The sequence below is a fragment of the Oryx dammah genome, unplaced genomic scaffold (genome assembly GCF_014754425.2).
Source record: "Oryx dammah isolate SB20612 unplaced genomic scaffold, SCBI_Odam_1.1 HiC_scaffold_7, whole genome shotgun sequence".
Classification (NCBI taxonomy): domain Eukaryota; kingdom Metazoa; phylum Chordata; class Mammalia; order Artiodactyla; family Bovidae; genus Oryx; species Oryx dammah.
Window position 1 is genome coordinate 25,651,078 of NW_024070191.1, and position 18,611 is coordinate 25,669,688.

An 18,611-nucleotide genomic window follows, 5' to 3' on the forward strand; every position below is an offset into this window, starting at 1 on the left:
ACCTCCGGAATCCAGGTGCGGCCAGCCTCGCCAGAGCCCACGTTTGACTTGACAGAGAGCACGTTTGACAGGACTTGACTAGGCGGGCGCCAACGAGGCCGTCTCACCGCCGTGACGTGAGGTGTCCTGCATTTGTTCTAACGCTACAGATTATGAGTTCAAAAACCTGGGCTCATCTCAATCTGACCAACGACTCGACTTCAGGGTCTAGCTGTCTCCCCAAATTCCTCCCTTAACAAGGTGTCCACTCCACTTTCCCAGGGAAGCGCAGCCGGAAGGGGCGGGCCTTCCGCCCGGAAGCGGGGCTCCCGTCACTATGGCTTCTCGCGGGGTTGTTGGTATTTTTCTACTCTCTGCTCTCCCCCTCTTGTGTCTGGAGCTCCGGCGTGGGATACCAGATCTGGGTAAGTGTTGGCTTTTCCATTTTGACCCTCATACTCGGGTAACAGCCCCATGAACACTGCAATGAATTTCCGTTTCCCAGCCGCGATGCCTCTGGCTTTGACTACGACTCCCAGGTTGCACTGCGCCGGCCTCTCTCTTCCGGATCCAGGTCTGGATCGGGGTCCGGGTAGGGGTCTGATGGGGGGGAAGCAAGATTCCCGCTGCATTGAGGAAGTTGATTGCCGGTGGCTGAAAAAGTCGCCCTTGATCTGGTGAAGTTTTGAGTGTAAGGGAACAGAGGCAGAAAGCACAGGAACAAACATATACAGGACTTTCAAATTGTGTTGAATGCTCAAAAGGAAATAAACTGACGTGAGGTAAACCTGCTGAGGAATTTAAGGCGAGATTTAAATGATAAGGGATCAACTCTTTGAAAAGCCGGAAAACATTCCAGACAAAGAAATTGAGACGCGTTGGAGGAAAAGGATGAAGACCATTGAGGCTGGATCAAGGAGACCTAGAGGGAGATTGGCTCAAGATAGTATCAGTAACATTCATTTAGGACCAAATTCTAAATACTGTTCATTCATTATTTCATCTAATCCGCTTTACAATCAATATGAAAAGGCAAAAAGATGGGTACTATTATAATCCCTATTTTTGTTGTTCTGTCGCTAAGTGGTATCCGACACTTTGACAGCAACCCTATGGACTTCAACACACTAGGCTTTGTTCTTCATTATCTCCTGGAGTTTGCTCAGACTCATGTCCACTGAGTCGGTGATAGCATCCAACTGTCTCATCCTCTGTCACCCTCTCTCCTGCCTTCAGTCTTTCCCAGCATCAGGGTCTTTTCAAATGAATCAGTTCTTCACATCAGGTGGCCAAAGTATTGGAGCTTCAGCTTCAGCATCAGTCCTTCCAATGCACATTCAGTGTTGATTTCCTTTAGGATTGACCGGTTTTCTTCCTCTGCATTCCAAGGGACTCTCTGCAGTCTTTTTCAGCACCACAACTGGAAAGCATCAAGTCTTGTCCTCAGCCTTCTTTATGATCCAACTCACACATCTGTACATGACTACTGGAAAAACCATAGCTTTGACCATACAGACTTTTGTCAGCCAACTGGCGTCTTTGCTTTTTAATACACTGTCTAGGTTTGTCATAGCTTTTCTTCCAAGGAGCAAGTGTCTTTTAATTTCATGACTGCAGTCATCATCCGCAGTGATTTTGGAGCCCAAGAAAATAAAATTTGTCACTGTTTCCACTTTTCCCCCATGTATTTGCCATGAAGTGATGGGATTGGATGCCATGATCTTAGTTGTTTGAATGCTGAATTTTAAGCCAGCTTTTTCACTCTCTTCTTTCACACTCATCAAGAAGCTGTTTAGTTCCTCTTTGCTTTCTGTCATTAGCAGAAACTAAGATATAGTGAGGTTAAGGGACTTCCTTAAGGCTTTTTAGAGGTCACTGGGTTCTGCGTGGAGAATGTTTTGCAAGGATGCTACAGCAGAAGCAGTGAGGCATGCTAGGCTTCTGAAGTAGGGAAGTCATGATGACAGTTGGCCTGGACTAGGATAACAGAGGAGGTGAAATGTGCATAGATTTGGGATTTTAGCCAAGTAGCATCAGCAGGGTTGTTGATGGATTAATGATTTGGGTGATGGAAAGGAGAGATTCAAGGATGACTCCTACATGTGGCAAAGAACAACTTCAAGCAGTTGGTGGTACCAGTGATAAAGTGAAGAATGAAAGGAAATGTGGACTGGTGGAGAATTCGTTCATTTTTGGACATATTCAGTTCAGTTCAGTTCAGTTCAGTCGCTCAAGTCGTGTCTGACTCTTTGTGACCCCATGAATCACAGCACGCCAGGCCTCCCTGTCCATCACCAACTCCTGGAGTTCACTCAGACTCACATCCATCGAGTCAGTGATGCCATCCAGCCATCTCATCCTCTGTCGTCCCCTTCTCCTCCTGCCCCCAATCCCTTCCAGCATCAGAGTCTTTTCCAATAAGTCAACTCTTCGCATGAGGTGGCCAAAGTACTGGAGTTTCAGCTTTAGCATCATTCCTTCCAAAGAAATCCCAGGGCTGATCTCCTTCAGAATGGACTGGTTGGAACTCCTTGCAGTCCAAGGGACTCTCAAGAGTCTTCTCCAACACCACAGTTCAAAAGCATCAATTCTTCAGCACTCAGCCTTCTTCACACTTCAACTCTCACATCCATACATGACTACTGGAAAAACCATAGCCTTGACTAGATGGACCTTAGTCGGCAAAGTAATGTCTCTGCTTTTGAATATGCTATCTAGGTTGGTCATAACTTTTCTTCCAAGGAGTAAGCGTCTTTTAATTTCATGGCTGCAGTCACCATCTGCAATGATTTTGGAGCCCACCAAGATAAAGTCTAACACTGTTTCCACTGTTTCCCCATCTATTTCCCATGAAGTGATGGGACCAGATGCCATCATCTTCGTTTTCTGAATGTTGAGCTTTAAGCCAACTTTTTCACTCTCCTCTTTCACTTTCATCAAGACGCTTTTTAGTTCCTCTTCACTTTCTGCCATAAGGGTGGTGTCATCTGCATATCTGAGGTTATTGATATTTCTCCCGGCAATCTTGATCCCAGCTTGTGTTTCTTCCAGTCCAGCATTTCTCATGATGTACTCTGCATAGAAGTTAAATAAGCAGGGTGACAATATACAGCCTTGACGCACTCCTTTTTCTATTAATGATGTGTTTACATGTCTGTCTCCCTTATTAAACTCACTTCTAAAATTGGCCACTATGAGAATTCCCTGGAATTGGTTAGTATTTGCACTCTCGCTGCAGAAGGCAGGTGTTCAATCTCTAGTTGCTGCATGCATCCATAAATCAATGAATGGATGAGAAGGAAAGAGAGAGGGAAGAAGGGAATTAAGAGACCATGATGAAATTTAACTTTGTATATTACCTCTTGTTACCCTACCTCCAAGAAGTCAGGTACCCAGAATGTTGCTTGAAATAAGAAATTAAAATAAAATGCCTTTTAAAAAATCTACAGACATTCTCTAGAAGTTTCCAGCCATAATGGACTCTAACTTTATCTCATTGATAGACAGAAATGTTAAATTCACACTTATTCCAGAATTTACCTGCTTCCTTACCTTACAGAATTCACTGTTACTCTGCTCATTTATAATCTTCTTTGCACTATTATTTGAGTCACTAGTCAATGAGAAGGTAGTTACTCAGGATTGCAGAAGGAGATATTCACACGATAAGCTCTGACCACAGGATAATATACTTCTTGAGCACAGAGGGTCCCCCCGCTTCTTTTTTTGTATTCCCATCACTTATCACAATATCTAATTTAATAAAAGTAAAAAATTCTAGAAAATGCAACTGGGCTTCTGGTAGCCTTTCCACTTAGTTTTATACATTTTCACTTAACTCCTTTCTTCTAGAATCCTCTCACAAGTGTGAACTGGTGGTTGTCTACTTTGGTTTCTTGTTACTGGTTCTGCAAATATCCAGTAACAGTATTTTAGTCTGTTTTAAAAATTATACATCTCAGTGCAACAGCTGCAGGGCTAGTTATGTTTAGACCAGGACTTAGAGATACTGCTACTTTTAGCTGGAACTTCTAATTGAATTACCAAAGAGAATTCAGACATGTTCATTCACCTGTGCTATATTTTTGGACATATATTGAGAAATGATCCGTTTTTTTTCTACTCTGTACAGTGCTGATACATTTTTACTTATACTTAAGCTAAGTGTTTTAATGCTGGTTCATCACATTTGTTATCCTTTGAAGTGTCCTGCATATGGGCTCTTGAGCGTAGTATAAACAAAACACCTCAACTTAATTAAAAAATTTCTTACTTGAGAGGTGTACACATAAATCTAGTTCTTCTGTATTCCCATTTGAAATTGCTTGCTTGTTAGAACAAAAAGCAGTGTTATGGAACATAAATTCCATAAGGCATTTGTTTCTCTAAATATGAATACTCTAGGTATCAAATTACTTTTGAAATGATCATAGTTACTCTAGAGTTAATTACATATCATATTGAACAATACCTGAATCAGTAGTTAATGCTGGCAAAGGTTGGAGGGGCTGTAATGCAAAAGAAAACAAAAAAACTTTAAACAAATTTAAATTGCTTATTTTTTAAGGATGATATATGTATGCGTGTGTGTGTATATATGTATATATGTCTATGTGTGCATATATATATATGTGTATGTGTGCATGTATATATGTTTTCAGTTAAAAATAAAATATTTAAATCTGTATATATGATTCCTTTGTTAATTCTTAGTTATTTGACTAACTGCCAGCCCCCATCACACTGGTAAGATGGTTCCTCTGTACTTTTGCCTGGTAACTTTTGAGAATTACAAAACAAAACTAGAAATTTGTGGAGGGTGGAAACCATTTTTAATCCAACTGTATATGTACACTCTCTACCATTTGGCAAAATGTATTATACAAAGAAGGTACTTGTTACATTTTTGCTGGTTAATTTTCATTTGGTTCTTAAAAATCAAGTACTGAAATTTTAATTTTTTCTAGGTAAACATGTATCTAGTAAATTTATTTACAAATGATGAAGTAAATATTGAGCAATAGAGAAGTACAGAGTTGCATAATTTACTTGTGAGAAGAATTTGGTGTTTCAGTGGGAATACCTTTTTTAAAATAGAACTAGAATCTGATAATAGGAAACTATCACAATTTAATTCCCAATTATGTGGATTATTTTCTTTCCTTCTCTGGGCAGAAAGGAAACCAGAATTTATGCATTATTGATAGTCATATATTTATAATATAGCCAGTCACTCAGATTATACTTATATTTGTGAGAGATAAGATGTTCTAGAATCATTTTCTGAAAACTTGTTCTGGTAATGACATTCATGATGAATTTTGTTGCCCAAAGGAGACTATATGAAAAATCTTAAGACAGTTACATACCTTAAATTTTACTCTACTTTTCTAGACAGATAATCTTCTAATGTATTAGTACTCATTATTAGTATCAAGAAAAATGTTTTGAATTGTAATTGTAATTTTTTTTAACCTTTATAAGGAATCAAAGATCTAATTTTGCTGTTTGGCCGGATTTTCCTACTGCTTGCTCTTCTTACATTAATTATTTCTGTGACTACCTCATGGGTTAACTCGTTTAAACCTTCCCAAGTTTATCTGAAAGGTAAGTTTACTGTTTATGCTACCCTTTTATACTTTTCTACTAAAATTTCTTTCCTTTATTCGAGAACTTTTGCACAATAAGCATTATTTTACCATTCATTTGTGCTGTGTAATTTTATGGTAGAGTAATACTTACAGCTTTAGTTAACAATTTTGAATGGGCTATACCCCAATATTTTTATGAGAAATTGTTCTTTTTTCTTGTATATACGTCTGAAACTATGTCATTTCTAACCCAAACTTTAAAAGGTCTATACAACAGCAGAGATCCCTTCACTTGACATTCAGTGGCTTATAATCTAATATTGGTTAAGTCACTGAAAGGATTGCCACTCACACCCCACGTTGAGAATCTGGGTGTATTGCTTTTACCATCATGTCCAAGGGTGACCAGATAGCTAGAGCACAGTATTCTACACCTCATGTGTGGGAACGGGCTTCTGTAGAGCTGCTAAAACCCTATCCAGCACCTTCAGAAAAAAAACCCACCATCATTATTCTTGAAGTCTCCCTACCAAAACTGTAACACGCAACATTAATACATGTCAGAAAGTTTTTATTTCAGAACAGACCTTTTCCTACAGATTGACATTTCTTACAGAAAGAAATTTCTTGCAGATTTCTTTGTTTCAACTGTCTGTGTCTATTTGATCTTTATTATTTGAAAAATAAATCTGTTTTTTGAAAGCTTTTCTCTCCCCAAATGTGAAGATCTGCAGATGATTTACAGAGAAAATAACATTCAACTTACAGATACATGGGAATTAAAAAGCACTTATATGTTTTGATATCTTAGAAGAAGAAGAGAAGAACGAGAAAAGGCAAAAACTTGTGAGGAAAAAACAACAAGAGGCACAAGGTGAAAAGGTAAAGCCTACTGTTTGGAAAGTATTATATAGAGAAAATACAAAAATATCTGGGGGAATTTCAAATTTAGGTCACAACTGAGTGACTTTCACTTCACTTCAGAGAGCCATCTTCAGACTTCACACCTGGCCTTACTGCCTATCACCCTTTTAGCCCATCTAAAAGAATTAAAAGGTATAAACATTGAGAAGTGAAAGTGAAAGTCGCTCAGTTGTGTCCAACTCTTTGCGACCCCATGGACTATATAGTCCATGGAATTCTCCAGGCCAGAATACTGGAGTGGGTATCTGTTCCCTTCTCCAGGGGATCTTCCCAACCCAGGGATCAAATCCAGGTCTCCCGCATTGCAGGCGGATTCTTTATCAGTTGAGCTACCAGGGAAGCCCGTAATTCAGTGGCATTTAGAATATTCACAATGTTGTACAACCACTACCTCTGTCTAGTTCCAAAACATCTTCATCACCCCAGAAGAAAACCCCAAACCCATTAAACAGTTATTTCCCCATTCCTCACTCCTTCCATCCTCTGGCAACCAACAATCTGCTTTCTGTTTGTATGGATCTGTCTGAATGTTTCATACAAGTGAAATCATATAACATGTGACCTTTTGTGTCTGACTTCTTTCCCATGCCTAATGTTTTGCAGGGTTCATCCATATAGCATAAATCAGCACTTCATTCCTTCTATGACTGAGTCATATTCCACTGTATGGATGGATCAAAATTTGTTTATCTGTTCACTGATGGACAGTTAGGTTGTCCCCACCTTTGGACTATGGTGGATAGTGCTGCTGTGAATATTTGTGTGCAAATATTTTAGAACTTATTTTCAGTTCTTTGGGGGTATATACATAGAAATGGAATTGCTGGGTCATATGGTAATTCTATATATTAGCTTCTTGAGGAACTGCCAAACTATTTTCCACACCATTTTGTATGTCCACCAGCAATTTCTGAGGGTCTCAGTTTCTCTACATTCATTTCTGATTTTGGCAGTCATCTCTTTTTCTTAGTCAAGTTAAAGGTTTGTTAATTTTTTTTCAAAGAACCACTTTTTGGTTTCATTGGTTCTGTAGTTTTTCTATTCTATTCCCTGTTTTTATGTCTTTTTTATTATTTGCTTTCACGTGCCAGCTTTGTGTTTAACTTGTTCTTTTTCAAGATTTCTAAGGTGTAAAGTTAATGATTTGATATCTTTTCTTTTTTAATTAGATATTTATAGCCATAACTTTACCTCTGAGCACTGCTTTTGCTTCATCCTATCCAAGATTGGTTTTGCTAACTAGAAGTTGCATTTACCTTGGATGATCATCTAACAGTTCTTTTCATGATCTTGAAATATCAGGTAGCACTTGGGCATACTTATATCTCCAACCCTAGGAAGTTTTTGTTGCACTGAAAACCCATTAAAGGATGTATCATAAGACTGCCATACAAGCAGAAGGATAGAACATTTGTTTTTCTTTGCATTGTGTACAAATGCAAACTTTTAGAGAGTAATGCAACAGTGGAGGATGTAGGTTTTTTGGCAAAACTGAATTAGTGTTAAAATACCACTTCTTACCTGGTTCTTATTTACAACTTTATAGACAATGTAAATAAAATCTTAGGGGTGTTAATGTATAGTCACCTGATTTTTTTTTTTTTTTGAACAGGTCAGCAGATACATAGAGAATGTTCTAAAACCTAGCCAGGAAATGAAATTGAAAAAGCTGGAAGAACGTTTTTATCAGATGATGGGTGAAACCTGGAAGTTAAGCAATGGTCATAAACTTGGGGTTAGAAAATATTCTCATTTCATATTTTTTAATCCTGCTATTGTTTATGTTTCCTTTAACATATACTAATTTTTTTTTAATTTCAAATTATTATTCCAGTCTATTTTTAGGAGTCTTTATTAATAATGCTTATATATCAGTTATATATATATATATAGTTTTTATTGATAATATTTTTATGTCAAATGTTTAAGTGGTTTTTGGTGCCTAAAGAGCATATAACTTAGATCCTTGAAAAGTTCTAACTTAAGACAGTCTGAGAAAACTGTTGACTAAATCACATCTTTTATATGAGGGCATCCAAATCTCTTGGGTATTATAAGCTCACATTATATTCATTCTGTTTAGCTCTGTTTTTTGAAGCCAAATTGACCTTTCACTCTCTTCCTTTGGCATTGAGTATGAATTTTGTCATTTGCAAGTGGAAGTTTACAATGTTAAGTTTTCCTTCAGCAAAAAAAGGATATTCATAAAGAAATTCATTTTTAGAGAAACTGGCTACATATTTTTTTGTGTAAGATGCTTGCTGTCCCAAAGACTTTTTTTTTGCTTTCTATTTACACTGTACCTTTCATCATCTCATAAAGAAGATGATCCAGTAGGGGTAAACAGGATTCTGACAATGAAGCAGTATGTTTGTATCCGTTTCATAATGGTAAATAAATATGTCATGAACCCGTCAAGGGTTGGTAAGAAAGGTAATGTGAAAGATGGCAACATAAAATACAACTGCTATTTGTAGTGACTTCACTTCTGAATTGAGTTTGCTTTTGACCAGGGTGATGAAGATTTGGAGCTTGATAGTGAGAGTCAGATGTCTTTTGAAACATCAAACCGAGAAGCAGCAAAGAGACGGAACTTGCCTAAGCCTGTAACCAAAGTTTCACCACCCACTGAGCAGCCCACAAAGAAGGAGGTTCATTACTTAATACTTGTTCACTGAGCTGTATCTGCGTATAGTAGGGATATTGTTTTTTTGGTGGAAGTGGATATTGAGGGAATCCAGATGGTGTCTTCATTAAGAATCACTTCAGCTTCATTAAGAATCACTTTTCTTGTTAAATACTAGCATTCTGAGCCAAACTTACAAGGAATCTAGGAAGATAAACGATAGTACATTTAGTAAATAGTTCTTTTTAAGGAAGTAATTATGTAGAAACAAAAAATGCAATATTTACTAACGGAGACATTCCTTTGGGCAGCTAAGATACAAGAAGTCATATATTTTGTTGTTGAGTTGCTCAGTTGTGTCTAACTCTTTCTGACCCCACGGGCTACAGCATGCCAGGCTCCTCTGTCCTCCACTATCTCCCAGAGTTTGCTCAAACTCGTGTTCATTGAGTCAGTGATGCCTTCCAACCATCTTTTCTTCTGCTGCCCCCTGCTGCTTTTCCCTTCAGTCTTTCCCAGCATCAGGGTCTTTTCCAATGAATCAGCTCTTTATATCAGGTGGCCAAAGTATTGGAGCTTAGTTGAGTGGCTAACATTATTAACATGAATATATCATTGTCCTCAGTGCCCCTGTTAGGGAATGAGTTAGCAACCATTCACTCTGGAGCGATGTCCAGGTTTATTATTCCTTCTTTTCTTTCAAATCTTTAATCCCTAAGAAGACCGATTTGGAGCTGGTTAAGGTTGAAATAAGTGTGTTTCTATTGAGTCTTAGGTAAAGCTGCTAAGCTATGTGTTCCCTAAAAGTAGTTTCCAATGTATTGCTTCTCAGTCTGAGGTTTCCTGGTCCCTTCATGGAGCTTGAGGGTAGGAACTGGGTCTTTGAACTGTTTCTAACATTTAAAAAAGATCTAGAGAGCTACATGGACTCATTACATTTGTAAGATTCTTTGCTATGTGTTAATAGCATAGATTATCTCATGCTGATGATAAATTCTAATTGACCATCACATATGTTTTTGATACCAAACAAAAACAAATGATTTATTTAATAAATGCAATGAATATTTGTTAGATAAAATGTTATAAAATATGGAATCTATGGTATTAAATAATAAAAAGCATCCCTTGAAGATGAAATTGTTGTACAGTGTTTTAGTGAGAGAAAATGCTTTGTACATCTGGTGTTTTAATAGATTAACAGAAATAGGGAAACGTGGATAAATCATGAAAGCAACCAAAGTGAATGGTGGTTTTCCAGCCCCTTAGAAGGCGCCAGTAAAGAGAAATATATATGTACTCATCCTGATGCATATATGTGTAAACCTAAATAATTGGGGGGTTTTCTGAACTTAATTTTTATCCTCTTGTTTCTTTAGTAGTACATTTTTATGTAATATCTTAGAACAGCATAAACATAATGTTCTTTAAATGTGTATAGATTAGCAGCTGTCATCTGAGATTTTTTTTTAATCCTGTTTTTCTGATGTATTGTTAGCACAGAGTTGCTTATCCAAAAATGTTTATTAAGTCTCTCATTGTAAACATTTTATAAATGTATATTAAAAGAAAAGATTTCATTAAGCATAGATATGTCCAAACTCTATGTTGAAAGGAACTCTTCTCTTTGAGGTTATTTTTTTCTTCTTCTGTTTACATTCCTGTTACTAAATACTTACTTTTCTTTAGGTTCTTAATTTTCCTGAAGAACCTCCTGAAACAGCTGAAGAAGTAAGCTTATCTTTTTTTTCTTTGAAAATCAATGTATTTTAAATTTTCTTTAACATCAAGTAAGTACATCTTACCTACATTTGGGTTTAGAAAGAAAAAATAGTACAGTGTTTATGTGTTTGCACCATGATTAGGTCTTGTTTCAAATATGTGGTGGTATCAAATGCTTCAGTCAAGCCCTGTTTTGGAAGCCTGCTATCTGCTGAGCTTGTGTTTTAAAGCCCTCCCACTTCATCAGGCAGAGATTGGATATGTGGTCTTTTCCAGAATGTTAGGTCATCAAATGAGTTGCCTATTAAAATAGAATCAAAATAGGCAGATGACTTCAAATTGTAGTTTTTCCATTAAAAAGGAGAAAATGAAGGATGCAGCTACTTTGTAGGTGTTTGAATTGAAAGATGGTTTGCTGTTTGGGGTCAGGGTTAGACTGAATCCCGACTCGGCATTGTGTCCTGTGCCCAACTGCTTTGCCATAATCTGTGCCGCCTTTCTGCGGTTGCCCAGCTCAGTTTCACTAAGTCTTTAATGTACAGAAGCACATCTTTAAAGCCGTGAAATGGCGTAGGCAAAGGAAAGCTGGATGGTTTTCCATTTCTTGACTCTCAGCAACTGTTACACTCCCTGAAAACCATTTCTGAGGCAGCCATGAACGCGCTGGAGGGTCTCATTTTTGCCAACACATTTGCAGCACGTAAGTTAGTATTTTGGATACTAAAATACTGAGGAAAATGCTGAAAGTCTTATAGAAATAGAGACAATGAAGTGTGCAATCAATCCCAGGAGAATCACAGTCCCAGGAGAAACACAATTTAAGAAAAAAACCAAAGGTCTAATTCCTCCCTGTTATACCCATCACATCCACACCCATGATATATCTGTCCTGACCCTCCTACATCCTCACCTCTCCTCAAGCTCTGGGTGGGTATCCGTGCCAACCACTTAAAATACAGGAGTAACTAAGTACAGCTCAGGTTGACAGGGAATGCCTTTTAAGATTTTTCTCCAGCTTTAAAGCACATGACCTTATTCCTACAGAACACCAGTGTGTCACCAGCGATGACAGACGTCAGGTGGTCAGTGAATCCTTTGAAATTGTACCTTTTTGTGACTACAGGTAGAAGGAGGGTGCTCTTCAGAATCTCAGGTCTGTGACCCTAAGAAGGCCAACACATCTCCACCTGGAGGCAGTTGGTGTTGCTCTCCACTTTTTTAAGAGTTATTCATAGTCATTCCATTTTGTTTCTTTTCTGCCCTTTTCCCATACTTGACAGATGACCTTCTGTGCTACACTCATTAAAGTGTCTATCACAGTAATGGAGTTTTAGAGCTGGGATGAACCTCAGTCATGTCTCATCCCATCTCCTCAACTTGACAGGCAGGATTTTGAGGTCCCTCCTAGGGGAGCCCAGGCCCTCTGGCTGCGTGAGACCTCTGGGCTTAATTCCATTGTTTACTCTAGAAACAATACTATCCCTATTTGCTTCTTGCTCCTATTTGCTTCTCCTCTGGCCTTGCTCTAATTTTTGGTCCTCTTTGCTATTTTTGGTTAATAAAGTCAACAAAATTATGGTAAAAAATTGTTACTTGATACCTGAGAATCACATATATACACAGTATCAATCAGGTATAAGCAACTTTAATTATATAATAAAGTTTTGTGAAGAATGCCACTAATGTATAGTTAATACCACTTGATACTTGTCTAGTGTATTCTATTCTACACTAATCAAGAAAAGAAAATACATTTTGGAAGATTTTGATTCTGTCAGAATCATCACTGGGCAAGGCGTTTTCCACCTGTGCAGTTGCTACTGCGCATAGATTTCTTAGAATTCAAAGGATGAATTCCTAATTCCCTGCTAGCCATTCATCAGCCCTTATTTTTTACCTCCATGGATGACTCTGGGTGTCCCAGTTTATTCGCCTTGACCTGGTCACCAACTCTTTGATCTAATGAGCTGTTTCTGAGCAGTTAGCCTGGTCCCTCCAGGTGTCTCTGCCTGACCTTTCCCCTTTGTTGGAGTTGGACTGTTTAATAATAATGAAAGTAGACTTTAGGCGTGGAATGTCATCATCACGATAAAAGTTAAAAACAAGAAAAAGGAACCATTCTAGTTTGGAGAGTGTGTCTTTCCTACCTACCCTTCACCCCGTCACCCAAAAAAAGTGCTTTCCAAGTTAAAAAGGCACACCTGGAGTTGGCAATGAGCACTCTGCCACAGTTACCCCAGATTTTAGAATGTTTGTCTTTGCCAGTCACATAGTCATACTTGTTTCTGGCTTTCTGCAAAGTACCATTTCGTATTTTGTCAACTTCGAAGCTTTGCTCTGATACCATAATCATGCTCTATCATCATACATAAAGCTTGCCCATCATAACTAATATATTTTAATCCCTAAGCCACACAGCTGTTTCATGAATCCATATATAAAAGAATAATTTCACCTTTAGCAATACTGGAGATTTTCATTTTCAGGACATTCTCTATTTTCTTATTAAAGTTAGGCCCATTAAGTGTGTGGTGTCACCCACAGAGTCGAGGGACATCTTAATAAATCTTTGTTGCTCAGGGAAGGGACTAACATTCGTCTTAAAGGTTATCAGAACGGGATGAAGTTTTCACTGTGAGTGTGTATCCTATATATGTAGTAGCTGTGGCTCTGCAGGCTTTGCAATAGCCATATGAGAAAATTCCTGTCATAGTGGAAGCCTCCTTGGACTTAGGAGCAGACTAATAGATGAGTGAACTAATGGCTGACGCGGATTTCTGAAAGGGGGGCGGTATCTGAAACAATGCCATTCTTAAGCCTTATACTCTGATTTAAGTAAGTGCTTGTTATGTATTTCATATTACAACTATCGAAAGTTATAAGTAGTCTAGAATTTACAACAGAATAGTCACCACATGTTACTGTTCTACTTTTAAACTGAAAAGACAATAACCATAGAATTTAAGATAATTTGAAAAGAGTTTTGTAAATCATCATGTAATTACCATAATACCATAGCAACTGTTTTCATTGTTGTATGCTATCTTATTTCATTTTAAGGAGAGCCAAATTTTAATTAGTGCTGCCCCTTTTCATTTAGATTTCATTTAACAGTCTGTGTTTGGGACAGAGATTTACTTTACAGTTTGGACTGTGTTCCAGGCCTTTGACCTGTTCATAGGTCAGTCCACTAGACTGTCAGTAATTTTAGGAGAAATTACACACTCACCTTTCACAGTAATTGTAATAATAGAACAGTAACTAGGTTTCAAACAATGACTGTTTATTTCTCTTAAGTATTTATCTAATCACAATGGTAAACATTAAGTCGCTATATTTTAACCTTAGTTTCTTTGAAAGCATTTGGCCTTAATTCTCCTCTTATATCATTAAAGTTTGAACAAAACCTCACTGTAAAAGTTAGGTTTTATTGTTCTACAAATAAGCAAAATTGGCTTTTGTGATTGTTAGTTGGTGTTTTGTTTTATTATAAAACTTTCCTTTAGTAGAAGTAGTAACAGAGCTCAACATCACACCAATCTGGATGTGAATAAAAACTCTACCTGCTTGCATGGAAATATTTGCTAACGTGGCTTTCCTGAAGCGGGTGGGTGCTGCTATAAAACAACCATTTCCACCATTTCTGTAACTGTGCTGCCAAAAAAACTCCCAGGACAGTTAGGATAACGTTCATAAAAGTTAGAAACAAGAAAAAGATAGCATTCTAGGCTGGGAAGTGCCTTTCTTAGGGTTAAAACACTTTCCATAGGACCATCAGAAAGGGTTTCCTGAGGGTGAATAATGAATGTCAGGATTAATGACTAATTTGTCATCTTTTCTTTTCTTAAAATTGAAGTATAGTTGATTTACAATGTTGTATTAGTTTCTGGTGGACAGCACAGTCATTCAGTTATACATATATACATATTCTTTTTCATTATGGTTTATTACAGGATATTGAATATAGTTCCCTGTGCTATACAAGTAGGACCTTGTTGTTCATCTATTTATATATATAGTAGCTTGTATCTACTAATCCCAAACCCCTAATTTAGCCCTCTACTTTGGTAACCGTTAAGTTTGTTTTCTATGTCTGTGAGTCTGTATCAGTTTTGTAAATAAGTTCATTTGCATCTGTTTTTAGATTCCCCACATAAATGATACCATATGGTATTTGTCTTTCTCTTTCTGACTTACTTTGCTTATTAGTATGGTCATCTCTAGGTCTTTCCCACTCTTTTCTCTTTTAAAATGTTCTTTAAATTACTAGCATGTTGCAAGCTCTTTTTAGCTATTTAACACTTTCATCAGAGGAAAAATTGTGGGGGAACTCAATATGTAGAACAAAGCTGCTCCCACGAAAAGGGATCTCCAAGACCCCCAGCAGCCAGGACTCACTCCAGGCTCATCTCTCGTTCTCATGAGGTAGACATGGTGCCCAGCCTACGGTGATGGGGTGGCCTGGGTAGTGTTTTGTTTCCTTCCAGTCCAGTGTTTGTCTTGCCTGCAGACTCTGAGGTGGCTCTGGGTCATCTTGGCTTGGTAAGGCCTCTTTCAAAGCCCAGCTGCAGTCTTGATATTGTCTGGGCAGACAGAAACCTTGGGTCTCTGGCGCCCTCTCTGGAAGACTCTGTCACTGGTTTCCTCAAGCAGTGGGAAGATATTTTTCAGGTTCAAAAGAATTATTTCTGTGTTTAAGGTGAATTTTCTCTGGACCTTAATGTTGGCGTACAATTCTGAGAGCTAAATTTCTACAAAACCCCCCATGAGTGCTTAGAACTAGGTACAGGTGTTTCACAGGAGTAGTGATTTTGGAATTACAAACAGCCGTGGTTGGAATTCTCATCTGAACACTTTTTTCCTCAGGTTGTGACTGTAGCTCTCCGCTGTCCAAGTGGGCGTGTCCTGAGGAGAAGGTTTTTTAAGTCTTGCAGTTCACAGGTGAGGAAATAATCATATTTGGAGAAATATTTGTGTTGAAAATGGCAATAGTTTATTCCCATGCAAGGAGGATGTGTTGTCTGTTGCCTGCACTGCCATCAGCTGAGGATAAATGGGATTTATGTATACTTTACGTGACAGAAATTTGGAGAATTAGGCATGCTGAGCCTTCTTGAATTGTGATTTCTGCATTCAGATTTTTTTCAGTTCTTCTTTAATTTGTTTTTTAATTATATTTTCACAGCTCAGTGGTAAGATGCTTTCAAATCTTTAGGAAGCAGCTATTATTAACTCTGTTCTTATTAGCCCTAATGGATTATTAATATAAGAAGCCCCACTGCTTGTATGTGTTTTCAGATCATTCTCTAAAGCTTGTTTCTTTTTGTTCTAATAGACTTTTTTTCTTTTAAAAACAATATTGTGTTCACTAGCAATGATTTGGAAAATATAGAAAACTAGAGTGAAAAACAATTTTGATTTGCCATCTGACACCAAAGCCAATTACTAATATGTTGGTGTATTTCTGATTTTAAATATATTTGAATTTATCATTATGCATGCATTAAAAATCTAAGTAATTATCTAAATAAATTTCTCCTTATTGCTGCATTTAACCTTCTATGTCTAGACTGCTATAAACTATAATAGGAAATACTAGTAGGTTAGACTACATAAAAATTTTAAATTCTATAAAGCTCATCAAGTTAAAAATTTGGCAGCAACAATTTAATAATTATTTATAAAGTAGTGATTATGCTAGCTAGAGAAAAAAAGCTTGCCTGGGAAATCCCATGGACAGAGGAGCCTGGTGGGGTCCATGGGGTTGCAAGAGTCGGACATGACTTAGCAACCAAACAACACTTTAATAAATATTTATAAAGTAACGGAGCTAAAAAAATTTGCTAGCTAAAAAAAGTTGAAAAATTAAAAACCAAGTGATAAACATGAAAAGAATGTTTGGTCTCACTTAGAATCAGAGAAGTGCATATTAAAATGGATACCATTTTCTACCTATCAAATTGTCAAAGATTAAAAAGAAGAGTACCCAGTTTGGAGCAGTGTGTGCAGAAAACAGAGATTCTTACTAAATTACATTCACATTGTTCATGTAAATGTAATTTAGACTGCTGTTCTTGTGGGATAATTTATCAGTATATATTTTAAAATATATCTTTTGGCCCAGTAATTTCATTTATGAGTATTCTTTGGAAATAATGACAAATGATCAAAGGTAATAATATAAGTGCTGATGTAGGCATTGGTTGCGACTTAGCAGCAGCAGCAGCAGGCATTGGTTAAACTAAGGCTCATTCATATATTGGAAAATTATGGCATTGTATGACATAATGCACATTTGTTACATGGAATATCAACAGGGACATGGATGGTGGTAGAAGTCAACGGTTACTTAGAATTGATATAAGTATCACTTTGATATAAAGTATAATTATTGATATAAGCATCCCCTGAGAACATTCTGTCATTCAGCTTTCCTCCTAAGACCACACACCATCCTTTAGCAGGAGTTTTAGTGGAAATTTGGACAATTACAGTGGGAATCTTTATGGCAGGAAGTGCAGTACATTCATAGGGATGGCCTGTTATCAAAAGGCAGAGTCTCTGGCCCGTGGACATGTCTGTTTTGACTGTTCCTGGGTGATTTTGATGTGGACTATTGGCTTTGATTGTAATCTAAATGACTTTTTTCCCCAAATGCTAACCTTTTGTTCTTAACCTTTTAGTGAATAATCTCCCCATTCCCTATGATTGGAACTTTCCTAATTGTTAAATGCTTCTGCTGCCTGTAGGTGTCAGGAGTCCCTAGGCCCTCTTTGAAACAAAAGGTATCAAGGGTCATTCACATCTCAAAATTCATGGCAGGCTGTTTTGCTTTAAACACTGGAAAGTTCCTTTGAAAGATATGAAAGTTCTGTTTCATGACTCCTAGGGGCATGATTTAACAATGAGAGATCATAAAGTATCATGAGGGACACAACCGTATGCAGTATTTATAACGAAGCTTTTTCTCTTCTAGGTCTTGTTTGACTGGATGATGAAGATTGGGTATAGCACATCCCTATACAGCCTTTCTACTTCCTTTCCCAGAAGGCCTCTGGAAGTGGAGGGAGGCTGGTCACTGCAGGACATTGGAATAACTGTGGATACTGTACTCAACGTGGAAGAGAAAGAGCAGAGCTGCTAGTTTAGAAATGCCAACTAGCTGTTTTACATGAAGTCAGTTACACCATGACCTTAGAGGACAATAGAGGATTCACATTAAAATCATGCCATACGTTGATTGAGCTCAAGGCCATAAACATTTCAATGTTGATCTCCATGGAAATGTATGGACATAAAGTATTACAAAAGGATTGTTCTCTACATATCATAATTTGGGAGTGTGCCGTATTACTTACCAAATGTGGATAAGATAGAAATGTATACAGTAAGGTGCTCATTAACTTGTATTTTCCCCAGCTGACATCATTTATCAGTTTCTTCTTTCATTGTGCCTTGCCATAGTGAACATGTCACCATTCAGACTCTTTAAGGTCTTCTAAGTAGGCATGTTTAGTCTGCTGTATTTCTAGAAATTAAACTTTGAAAATGTTTCAAAGCTCTTTTTAGACTTCAAAGTTCTTTTGATAGTAAACATTGTACTCATGTTTACTTAACTAATGTTTGAGATTTATTTTGCCTTGCATTGAACTGTAACATTTACAACATTCCAGGTGGATCAGTGTTTTAAAGATAAAACAATGAAAACAAAGTGAAGGTGCATTTTAAAAATATATCTGGGCACTTCATTTCCCTGCTTATACTTTTAT

General features: G+C 37.4%; 1 protein-coding gene across 1 annotated transcript; it reads left to right on the forward strand.

The window, feature by feature from the left end:
- Positions 1-256: 256 nt before the first annotated feature.
- UBXN8 (UBX domain protein 8) lies at positions 257-18,404 on the forward strand. Its single transcript, XM_040242900.1, has 8 exons — positions 257-404; positions 5,464-5,586; positions 6,382-6,452; positions 8,107-8,229; positions 9,008-9,145; positions 10,810-10,851; positions 15,709-15,783; positions 17,819-18,404. Exons 1-8 carry the CDS (start codon positions 317-319, stop codon positions 17,984-17,986), a joined length of 828 nt encoding a protein of 275 aa, XP_040098834.1. The 5' UTR covers positions 257-316; the 3' UTR covers positions 17,987-18,404.
- Positions 18,405-18,611: the final 207 nt, after the last annotated feature.